Source organism: Mya arenaria, chromosome 15 (genome assembly GCF_026914265.1).
Source record: "Mya arenaria isolate MELC-2E11 chromosome 15, ASM2691426v1".
NCBI classification, from domain to species: Eukaryota; Metazoa; Mollusca; class Bivalvia; order Myida; family Myidae; genus Mya; species Mya arenaria.
The window spans coordinates 33,238,265-33,250,290 of NC_069136.1; the positions used below are offsets into that span (position 1 = coordinate 33,238,265).

General features: G+C 32.2%; 1 protein-coding gene across 1 annotated transcript; it reads left to right on the forward strand.

Annotated features, from left to right (window-relative positions):
- The first annotated feature begins 6,759 nt into the window (after positions 1-6,759).
- LOC128219647 (uncharacterized) lies at positions 6,760-11,758 on the forward strand. Its single transcript, XM_052927547.1, has 4 exons — positions 6,760-6,894; positions 10,398-10,602; positions 10,956-11,086; positions 11,622-11,758. Exons 2-4 carry the CDS (start codon positions 10,420-10,422, stop codon positions 11,656-11,658), a joined length of 351 nt encoding a protein of 116 aa, XP_052783507.1. The 5' UTR covers positions 6,760-6,894; positions 10,398-10,419; the 3' UTR covers positions 11,659-11,758.
- The last annotated feature ends 268 nt before the right edge of the window (positions 11,759-12,026 follow it).

The window sequence follows — 12,026 nt, forward strand, 5'->3', positions numbered from 1 at the left end:
CGGCATTTATTGATATGTCCAAATGTTTTGACAGTGTATATAGAAATGGTCTGTGGTACAAAATTTATAAACAACTTGGTTTACGGGGCAACATGTTTAGAATTATTAAGAACATGTATGAAAATGTACGAGTACAGGTACGGCACTGCAATAGTTACTCCGATTTCTTTGATATAGCTACCGGCTTGAAGTAGGGAGAAATATGCTCACCTTTGTTATGGGCCATGTTTATCGAAGATCTAGAATTATTTTTACAATCTAATCCAGACAGTGGAATCACGTTGAAACAAATGACTTTGATATTATTCCTTTATGCCGACGACATGGTAATATTAGCGGAAACGGCCGAAGATCTACAACGAAGTTTGAACAGTCTATCCGATTATTGCAAGCGTTGGGGTTTGCAAGTCAATGTCGATAAAAGTAAAATCATGGTTTTCAGAAAACGAGGAAGGCTGAAATGTGGCGAAAGTTGGATCTATAACGATAAAGTAGTAGAAATAGTTGACCAATTCACGTACCAAGGAACAATATTTAGTAGTAACGGCCAATTCAACAATAACTAGCAAATGCGAGCGGAAAAAGCTTTAAAAGCTATGTATACTTTAAGTGGAAATTTAAAGGGCTTTGATTTGAGCCCAAAGACACAGTGAGACCTTTTTGACGCGTGTATTGGTTCGATATTAAGTTATTAGTGTGAAATATGGGGATATTCCAATGCTAAAGAATTGGAAAGAGTACATCTGAAGTTTTGCAAGCGTATGCTAGGTGTAAAACTTTCAACAAATAATGTAGGTGTTTATGTTGAATTAGGACGCTACCCAATACAAATTAAAAGACAGACTCGAATGGTGAAATATTGGTTTAAAGTCATCAATACTAACAACTGCGTAATTAAGGCACTTTATGACGAATTAGTTGCTGACAACAATATTAGACATTTAGATAACTGGTCGTCAAAGATAAAGGACCTACTTTACAGACACGGTTTCGGGAATCTATGGGAAAATCCATCCACTATAAAACCTGACCGTTTTGCTCAATTGTTTAAGCAGCGTCTTATTGATCACTTCAGCCAAGAATGGCACACTTCCTTCCGAAATAATAACGTACTTACTTTATATAAATATCTAAAACCAAAGATTGAATATGAACAGTATCTTGACGTTATGAACTCAAAGCGTTATCGACATGTGTTTAGTCAACTGCGACTATCATCACATAAACTCAGAATTGAGACTGGTCGTTACGGGAGAAACCGAGAAGAGAGACATGATCGAATATGTGTATTTTGTGATAGCAGGGACATTGAAGATGAGTTTCACTTCATGTTCAAGTGTGATATATATAAAAATATAAGAAAAAGATACATAAGTCGTTATTCCTGGCATAATCCAAGTATGTTTAAGCTTATAGGACTGTTACAAAGTAAAAATAAGAATGTATTAAACAACCTTTCTTGTTATATAAATAGTGCGATTAAAATTAGAAATAACTTAAACAATACCTTAAGGAAAATACGGTTTCTGTTTTATGTTTATTTATACATATGCTACAAAAAATATAGTAACATAATAATAAATAGAGGATATTTGTTTATTTAAGTGTAAGATCGTATTTTATTTCACGAGTGTCATAGAAAAACATAATTTCACGAGTGGCGAAGCCACGAGTGAAAATGTAGTTTTTTATGATCACGATCTTACACTGAAATAAACAATTTTCTGTTTCTTTTATGCTTATTTTCGGAGTTTTATTTGTTTTTTTTTATCTATTTCTGAATTACCCCTTTTTTGAAAAGGGTGGGCTTTACGCCGCTTCCTGTGGGGCGCCCCTCTTGCATAATTATAGCTGTCAACTTTTCTACTTTCGGTTTGCGAAGAAATAGTTCTCTGCTATTCATGTTTATGGCTTAATATTCGCTCGTTTTTTATTGCAAAGCTTTATGAACAGTATACAATGAAGTATTATTAGTGCATATATGTTCCAAAAAATAATGAAAACACTTTTTATTTTAAGATGGGCATGAATTCATAACCAAATTACTACGCCGCTATTTAAAGAATGAACATTTGGAAGGTCAAATGTGTTAGCAAAACAAATGTGGATACTCATTGGTTTTTAACCATTCTTCTTAGTTTAAGACTGCATGTACGCGTGTTTTCATAGTAAGTTAATATTCAGTCATCTTACTGTCAGAGACCAGTCTGTTTCGCTTTAAAATGTTTGTTTTCCAGATAAAGAGTAAATGTCACGCTAGTTTGTTGACACATTTTGAGGTGTGGGTGGGGTAAAAAATATCGGATCTATCTGTAAATTGTTGTGTGAATTCTCCAGGAAGCTCATTTTACGTACTACAACGGTTAACAGTTCAAAATACATTTGAACGATGATATAAAATTTTATTTACAGTTGTTTTTGTCTGTAATTCGTTTGGTATGAAAGCAAATGTTCGAACATTCAGCTTCAAAGATCAGTAAAATGTTTGATAAACGGGATAACCGGTAATAAACGGTAAGTTGTTAATGTCCAATTATATTTTTTTATTAATTTTAAACATTTTTTGACATAATTTACTTAATTTAAGTCCATTGTTCTGTTTTGATCAAGGCAAGTTCATGTAACAACAAAGGAATTTAAAAATAGTTCTGAAAGTTGATATTTTCACTCCTTATTTTGCAGTGAAAATATCAAATTTTCACTGTTGTTATTTCACTGTTAAAACCCCATATATCATCGTAAAGCATGATAGAAATGGTTTTCTGAACTTTTTATTACTACCCTCCACATTGTTTTCTTTGTATTATTATATGTTTTGTTTTATTTTTTGAATGTATTATTTGTATGTGTATGGGTTTGTTTTTGAGTGTATGTACATTTCTGTGATTGTTTGTATGATGAGAGACTATGAAGTCTAAATCAAAATAAACTTCTGTTCTGTTCTGTTCTTATTTTTACCAGATCATATTCTTCCCACTTGCGTAAAATAGGATCCTATTCTTCACAGCTGGGAAAAATAAGATCTCATTTGTCACACATTTCTAGCATATATGTCACAGCTCCTGGGAAATTTGTGATCGAAGCCGGTTTTTTATGTATCATGAAATCACATTCCTCACAGGTAAAAAATTGCATCATTTTTTAAATAAAAAAAGTAAATTTTACAACTCAGTCACATTTGTCACAGATTGCTATTTCCAGTATTGCAGATATATTTTGTTGATATAAATGTATGCGTATATATTCTAGTCATTAAGAATCGTTGATAATGTTGTTGTCGTTTCTGTTGTTGTTATTGCTGTTTGTTGGCTGTAGGCGCAATCCGGTTGTTATAGAGATAGTTGTTTTATTTTATTTTACATTTTTATGTTGTTGCTGTACGAGTATTAGTGGTAGGAATAGTATTGGTTCTTGTAAGCACCGTTATAGTTGGGGTATGCCTAGTTAAGGTAGATGGCACTGTGTTTGATGTCGTGAGTTGTGTTGGCACAGACAGATGTACTGGAAAAAGTATTTCCAACGCTTTCAACGGCTAAAATTCGGGCAAGCAGCGAATACCGCAGTGCTAGAAGAGCTTTGGTTTAAAGATAGTTCTGTTCCGAGCTTGCCTGATATGGTCGAGCATTTACGATAATGTTACAATTCACCCTCGGGGACACAAATATAGAGAAAAGTTTAGTTTAGTGGTCGTGGTGTTGTTGTTATTGTTGTTATAAGAATATGTTTTATTGTTTTTGTATAAGGCGTAGTTTTAAGAATATGTGTTTTTGTTGTTGTTGTTGTTGTTATTCTGTATCTTCTTCTTCTTCTCCTCATTATTACTATTATTATTATTATTATTATTATCATTATTACTTTTATCATGCTATTATTATTTTTTTTATTATTATTCTTTTATTTTTTATTATTACATTTTTAATATCAAATTTATCAAACAGCAATGTCATCGACAATATCTACAAAGATGGTACACATCTATTAATTACTTATGACTAACATTAACACTAACATAAAAGTACAACGACCATCTTAAGTTTAAACTACAAGAGTACAAAATATTACAATACAAAATGTTCAATTTTCGTTTTGAATGGTTAAATATTATTTTCTTTATTGCGGTAAAATGACTGATGGATTAAGAAACCAAAATCAGTTGAAAATTCTGAAAATGGCTTCGTTTCATAACGACAAAATTCCCCTTTCAAATATAATGTATACATATATACTATCGGTATTTTTGTTATACGCTAAACATAAAAATATTTCTGTTACGGAGTTTATTGCTTATTAACAATTTTAACCTTTCATTATATTCTGATAACTAGGATTAACTTTCCTGCAAACAGTCTCCGAGTAAAATATTACTCAAACTTTCCTGCAAACAGTCTCCGAGTAAAATATTACTCAAACTTTCCTGCAAACAACAAAAACCAGCGGAGTACGACACAGCCGAGGGCACCAACATTTACCTGCTGTATTAAATTCTCGAATGGCGGACAGGGGTGTATGGATATAAGTAAGGTGAACGGGCGCTCGGTGAACGTGCGCTCGTATATAGCAGTTACACAGGATCCCCGTTGTACGGTTCTCCAAAAAGACTATTCATTACTTTAGCGGCGAACCGGCGACCCCTGGATTGACAGTCAAATGTTTTACCACTAGCTAGACCACGGGTCCACCACAATGACGCACACAAATAGGTTCACCTCATAAAGATACCAACTGCACGAGCAGCAACCTCCAAATCCATTACTAAAAGGCCAAACAGTCTAATAAACAAACTAAAATGATAACAACATGAAGTACGTATTGTTCGAAAGACACCTTATAAAACATAAGAACACCCACAAGGAAAGCTGAATATTCAAAACAACAACAGCATCCTCTAATAATAATTTAATGTCACAAAGAGCAAACGCATAGAACATAAATAACAAAACAACTTCAGATATAAAAACTCGATAAGGGGGGTTTGTGGTAATTGTGGTTATCTAAAATACGTACGTATCGTTCAATCACTTTTTCGAAATTGTATTTCTAAGAAGTAATCATATAATGGTCAGCTTTGGTGAAGTTTATTGGATTTTGCAAATAAAAGTTTTTATCTGATTTTTTGATATTTAAAAAACATTTAATTGAAATTCCTGGCCCCAATATCACGAAAATACTTAAGTCAAATCTCAATCTCCATCTAAACTCATTTTTCCACATTACAGTATGACATTATTAAAAATACTAATGTTTTACTATTTTTAAAAGCACATTCTCACATGCATTATGTTGATTAACATAATTGCTCAATATTCTGAAAAAAAAAAATTCTACAGCACAAAATGTACTTGAGTAAAACTCAAAAATAATAAATTGGACTCAAGTACAATTTTTGCTCTTTTTTTTTATCAACATGATGAATGAGAGAATGCAATTTTAAAAAGGGTAAAACATTTAGAATCATGTGATGCTGTAATTAGATAAAAAGAGTTGAGACTGAGTTTGAGATTTGACTTGAGTGTTTTCGTGATTTGCGGGCCTGACCTTACGATATTTGTCGTATGCTTTCGATAAGTTAGCCCTATATGCATTACTATGTGAAGTTGTATGTGTGCATTACCTTTCACCCAAGCGGTCGTGAGCTCGAGGCAAATAAATGGTTTCTACTCAAGAGACGGGGTCGAGATTGACTCTTCACAGATGTCGTCACAGTAGAGCTGAAATTAATCCGTGAAGATAACACAAAAATAGCATCGATATAGAAAGACTGAAGATTACATATCAATTTCAATATTTTTAATATGATGTCATTTCTACAAATTCACGATTTTAACTTCACAGTTTCAACTTTGCATAAACGATATCATGTAATATTGAAATCGTGAAGTTGAAACCATGAACTATTAAATTTGAAATGTCACCTCCAACAAAACCATGTTAAATAAATGTCAGTTCTAATGTGTGGAAATTTGAAATTTGAGTAACGCCAAAACATTGCGATTCACTGAGTATTGTTCGAATGTCCTTTGATGAGAACAACAAGAGGTACTGGTGTAAGAAAGGAAGCGTCCCCAGTATTATCCCAATCTAACGTGTTCTTATTTTGATTTATCATTGATATGGGAAACAGAAATAGTCAATTGCAACGCTGTATATCCTTACTTGATATCGATCAAAAGAAGGTTCTTCATTAGCGCGCACGGGACGCGTTTCAAATAAAGATAGGTAGTCTTAAGATAGCAAAATTCCAGTCGTAACATCGTTTTTGGTGTAAACTGCGTTTCAATAAAACTATCGTAATGACATCTACCGCATAAATTCTGCCCGTAACTTTACGAATGTACACGAGCTCTTTTAAGCAGCCCAAATAATAAGGTTTACGACTAAGATAGCTTATTAAGGGGGGTCCGGCCCTTTCTCTGCGTATTGACCCAGACAATATGTCGCCCTGGCCCATCACGCATATTTATGTGGTGTTGTCGTACAAGCGCAACAAGTGCATATAGAAATGTCGTTTCAGCGCCCTTAAATTGTCGAACAAGCGTGATGACATGATTGAGACAAAATAAACCGCATCAAACACCACAAAAACAGATTTATCGTTATGATAAGTTGTTTTGTACGTCAACACACCAAATCGAGGAGATATTTTATGCAATACTGAGCAAAATGACTGATTTGGTTAGGCTTAGCAGGCAGCAATACTCGTTTTTTTCCCTGTATTGCTTTCTTGTTATCGAGTACTTTTATAAACAGGGCATTGAAACGATATACAAACAAAACAAGCACAAAAAACGTAGGTTGAATCAATAAACTGGAAATCCTTTTTAACAACACGTGTCCCTATTTAAGCAGCCGATTACGGAGTTAAATCAGTCTTGAAACACTTAAGGAATAGAGAAGGTAGGTTTTCGTCAGTAATATGAACGTGTTTTGTTTAACTGATTGACTTGTAATAAGATATTTGTTAACAGTATTAAGAAGTTCAACGGGGCCTTTTATCTCTAGCTATTTATCAAAAATAAAATAATAAAATAATTCCATTTTCAAATATAAAGTTTTGTAAAATTGTGATCAATTACGTAGGTTTTGATTGTAAAATCATTAAAATTATATATCTACAATCATTACGAAAACAATGAAAATACATAATAAGAAACGGCAAAATGCATGTGAATGAAATTTTCGGTCGTAAAACCGGATTATTGATCTTGTGATAATTGGTAGAACAAAAGATGACATAATTGCAGATTACCGCAAATTCATTTAATCAATCTAATGAGATAACTCCATGAGATAAATGCCGAGTGATGTATGGTATGTTACTCAACTAAGGACACTCTATCGCAAATGCTTTTATAATGTGAATTGCAGTTAAGTGAAACACTTCTTCAATTTTACATTTGATAACATTATCAGTGCTAAAGTTTAAAGGAAATTTCACAAAAAAAGTGACAGAAATGAAACCCATTTTGATTCAAAGAAAACTTCATATGGACTACCTAATTCTAGTGCTAATGCATACACTATTTCCATAAAATATTTGTAATGATTGATCATTTCGATCTAAGCAAGCAATTCCTATAATTTTGTATTTTTGATACCTTATACTATTCCTTCGCATATGAAATATACCGTATTTTTAAAATTCCTAAATATTGTATTATTTTTCTGGCTCTAATATTTGGAACTGTGTATTAATTATTTGAGAAATAAACGAATGTGATTGATTTTGAGGAATTTAAACAAATTCGAATATGCATATTTGACGATACATTTCAATCAATGTATCACATGACTAAAATCAACCAATTCAAAAATCTGTTTTAATTATATTTTTAAATAAACTTGTTTGCCTTTTACGACCTATGCATATTTATTCACTTTTTCAAACTTATATACACAAGTCTCTAGTAACTAAATCGGTATATCTGTTTCTATAAGATAGATAGATAGATACTTTTTATTCCTCCATAAGTGAAGAGATTAACATATATACAGATGAATACAAAGAATATATACACACATCGATGATATGATATAAACGAACATCAAAAGATCATTATGATATCATATAGATGGACATTATGAACATTAAACATTTCGAGTAATCATTTACAAAACCAACATCTTCCGTGCACATATAATTATGTATATATAGTCAGATGTAGTCTTAATTGACAAAATATATGAACAATAATTATTCAGAGTTATCTACTCAAGATGTATTACATACAATCTATACATTTTGTACAAACTGGTCTTTAAGTCCTTGCAACCGGTGAGGTTTCTAATGACGCTTAACACTAAGTTATTTTGATGCATATGTGGACTGTTTTTACGTTTTATGTTTCTTGTTCAGCGTCTTTAATTTTTTGCTACTGGGCTTGTCCCTGTAGTTTTCAACGTATAATAGATAATGTTTATACTTATTCTCATAAATGGGGTCTGAAAATTAATGTAAATAAGACAAAAGTGTGTATATTTGAAAAACGTAAATCCAGACACATGTTTGTGTGGACCGTGAACGGTGAAATCATTGACCTTGTTGACTCGTTTACATATTTTGGAATTAAGTTCCATTACACTGGGAATATGAAGTATGTTGTACAAACATTGCATGAACAAGCACTTAAAGCCTATCATAGTCTATTGTCTATATTTAGCAAAGTTCATCTTGATGTTAAATCTAAACTAAAACTATTTGATTCACTCATTTCCCCCATTCTGATGTATGGCTCTAAAATATGGGGCATTTATAATTATAAAGAAGTTGATAGATTACATCTTAAATTTTGCAAACACCTGCTGGGTGTCAAACCTCAGACTTCTAGTGCAGCAGTTCTTGAAGAACTGGGTGGATATCCATTGTTTGTTAAATGTAAGGAACGTGCACTAAGGTATTGGTTAAAAATAATGAAAAATACTGATAACCCTATATATATGTTTTATTCAGAACAGTTACAAGCTGTACACTTAAATAAAAATAATTCTTGGGCTTTTGCTTTAAAAACATTGTTAGACAACATGGGATTCAGTGATACCTTCACAGCTTTCAATAATGATGTTAATTACTTACCTCTGTTTAAACAAAGATTGTATGACCAGTATAAACAGGAGTGGAACACAACTGTAGCTAGCCAATCAAAATTAGATTTTTATAGACTATTTAAAAGTGAGCTTAAATTTGAAAACTATATTGATGTTATTAATAATGATTATATTAGAAAAGAAATTTCGAAATTACGTTTGTGTTCTCACTCTTTGGAAATTGAAACGGGCAGATATCTAAATATTGATAGAAATGCTAGACTTTGTAAATGTTGTAATTTGAGAGTAGTCGAAATCCGAATACCATTTTATTTTATGCTGCCCACTTTATCGTAATTTAAGGCTAAAATATTGTATAAATGTAGCATTCCCGACTATTCAAAAGTTTATTAAGTTAATGTCGTGTGAAAAATAAAAAAACAAGTAGAAATGTTTTTAAATATATTCATCATGCTATGCTAAATAGACAAGAACAACTTGATAATATACCTGCTTCTTAACTTTTGCTTAATATCCATCTATATGTTCTTTAAAACATGTACTCCTTATAACTATACATGTTATTGTGTTGTAAAAAATATCATTCGACCGTCTGTTCAATGTTAAATATGTTTAATGGCCAAAGGTATTGTTATATGCCGATTTGTCAATAAACTTTGAAGTTGAAGTCGTATTACGAAAAACAATCGTAGAATACAAAGTGACACATCGTTGAATTTGTTTAACATACATATAATACGGAAAATCAGATACAGAATTAAACCTTTTTGGTCATGGGAAGGAAAATGAATTGAGCGGGTATTACTATAAGCTTAAATATGCACTCTTACTCCCAAATAACATTTACCACAATTAATACTATTGTTTTAATATTCCAAAAGGATGAATAAATGTCGAAAACAATGGTTCTTATGAAGGATACCGAGTTTAATTTGAAAGAAATGTGCATAAAACATGGTATTTCTACCTTATGAGACTATTGTAGACCACAGTAAATATTTTAGCATTTACCAATCATTTAATATTTTTGCGTTTTCCGCTATTAAATACACGGTTACAAACTTGTTATAAGTAATTCATATTTTCCATAATTGCATTATTTAGAAAGTATTTGAGGTTTATCAGTCAAAATTGATGTTTATTATACATGTGTATGTATTAAATTTTAAATAAGAGTGTCACTAATACCGGGGATTTGGTATACATGAATTAATAGCATCATTACGACGACTCTATTTGATAACAATTGGCATTCTTTTCCTTGAATCGATATTTACATGTGCAGATATTCCTTTTTTGAACGAATTTTGCATTCGCGCATTTGTTTTTAAACCCTTTATATCGTTTTTCTTCAGAAACTGAGAAAGATCCAACACAATGCTGTTCAAGTACACCCTGGTATTGCTCGTCTGCGTAATCCTGATTGACCCATCAGATGCGTGGTTATGGGGCAAAAGAAATAAGAAAAAGATTAAGATTAGGGGAAAGGATGTGGATATAACGATAACGGAAACAAGCAGAGGAATGGCTGCAAAGCCGGAGAAGAAACTAGACTGTAAGGTAAAGCCAAGAACACAAGAAACCCAATACTCTACACAATTTGCAAGAATTTAGTGGAGACTTCCCGTTTTTAGTGTTTTAAAAACTGATATCAATGCTATTTTCGGGATTTTTTCGTAATCAAGATCTTAGATAATTTAAATATTTTCAAATGAACGATAATTTCTTATCAACATGTTCACTACATTGAACGTTTAATAATTTTTTTCTTTCCATCTCTTTATTCAGCCCGAACAATCGTTTTTTGAACCCTTAGAACATAATGAACGCTGCACAAATACATGTAAACCATATCTCATCGAACCCTATTATATGCTAGACAAGCCTTATAATTGGATATGAATATCTTCCAGGATATCGAGGGTTGCGGAAAGATAGCGGATGGAACTGCCGGCGCAGGAAAGCTGTGGAACTGCCGCCACAGGGATTGCCGACGGAATTGCCGCCATGAAAGATGCAGTTGCAGCTGCTGGGGTTACTTAAAGTAACTGAAATCTCGATTAAAATGATTATTGTTATGCATTTTAATCATCAATGAGCCGATTATTCAGTATTTTGTTCCGGTTAACAACGTTGTTAAGTGGTTACTTTAAAACATTTACTGCTATGTACGCTTAAAGGATACAATTGTGCTCGGCCGAATTTCAAACACAATTTAAGTTAATTGATTAAATCTGTATTTGTTTCATTTAAATATATGGGCTCATAATCAAATAGTTAAACAACAGTGTCGTTGACCATATTGGTAACATTAACAAAGTTCTGAACAATCGGCCAAATGTTTGCTATCCAGAAATAGTTCCTGTTAGTAGCAAACTGCATTCAGAGACTAATTACGCATACATATTAATGAAGTGGTTGCTATTTCTGAGTGGTATTCGTTGACAAAAGGATTTTGAAATGCACAGAAGCTTTTGCTCATTTCTTTATTAAGAATCATTAAATTCATTTACATCATATTTGAACATTGAACCATTCTTTAAAACTGGACGAATGTTTTTTTTTATTTTTTCTTGCAGATGTCAGGCATTTCAAATCTACAAACACAATGAATAACGTCTGACAATAAAGGATTTTAGCTGCCTTCGAAGTTTATGTATATCTTATGAATTATGTGCTTTTCTCTTAACAATAAATTTATTTCTCAAAGAAACAAGACTTCTGATTGGTCGATATACAAGTGGATTTGTATGAATTCTTAAACGATTCACATCTTCCTGGGGCCGTATTCAATAACAACCTTAGAATTAACTTAAATTTAATAGTAGAATCTGAGTATTTTTATTGTAATGTGAAATAAATTGGCAAGTGAATGGAATCACTGAGGCACGTTTAGGGAGAGTATAAGACTACATTTTTTATATCACGCCTCCAACATGAATTATCAAAGCCGTTGGTCCTGGACTTGTCAAGCGGTGACCTCA

Coding starts and splice junctions, on each gene's coding strand:
- LOC128219647 (XM_052927547.1), top strand. CDS start 10,420: ATGCTGTTCAAGTACACCCTGGTATTGCTCGTCTGCGTAATCCTGATT. Junction 10,603..10,955: donor AGAAGAAACTAGACTGTAAG/GTAAAGCCAAGA, acceptor AATATCTTCCAG/GATATCGAGGGTTGCGGAAA. Junction 11,087..11,621: donor AGCTGCTGGGGTTACTTAAA/GTAACTGAAATC, acceptor TTTTTCTTGCAG/ATGTCAGGCATTTCAAATCT.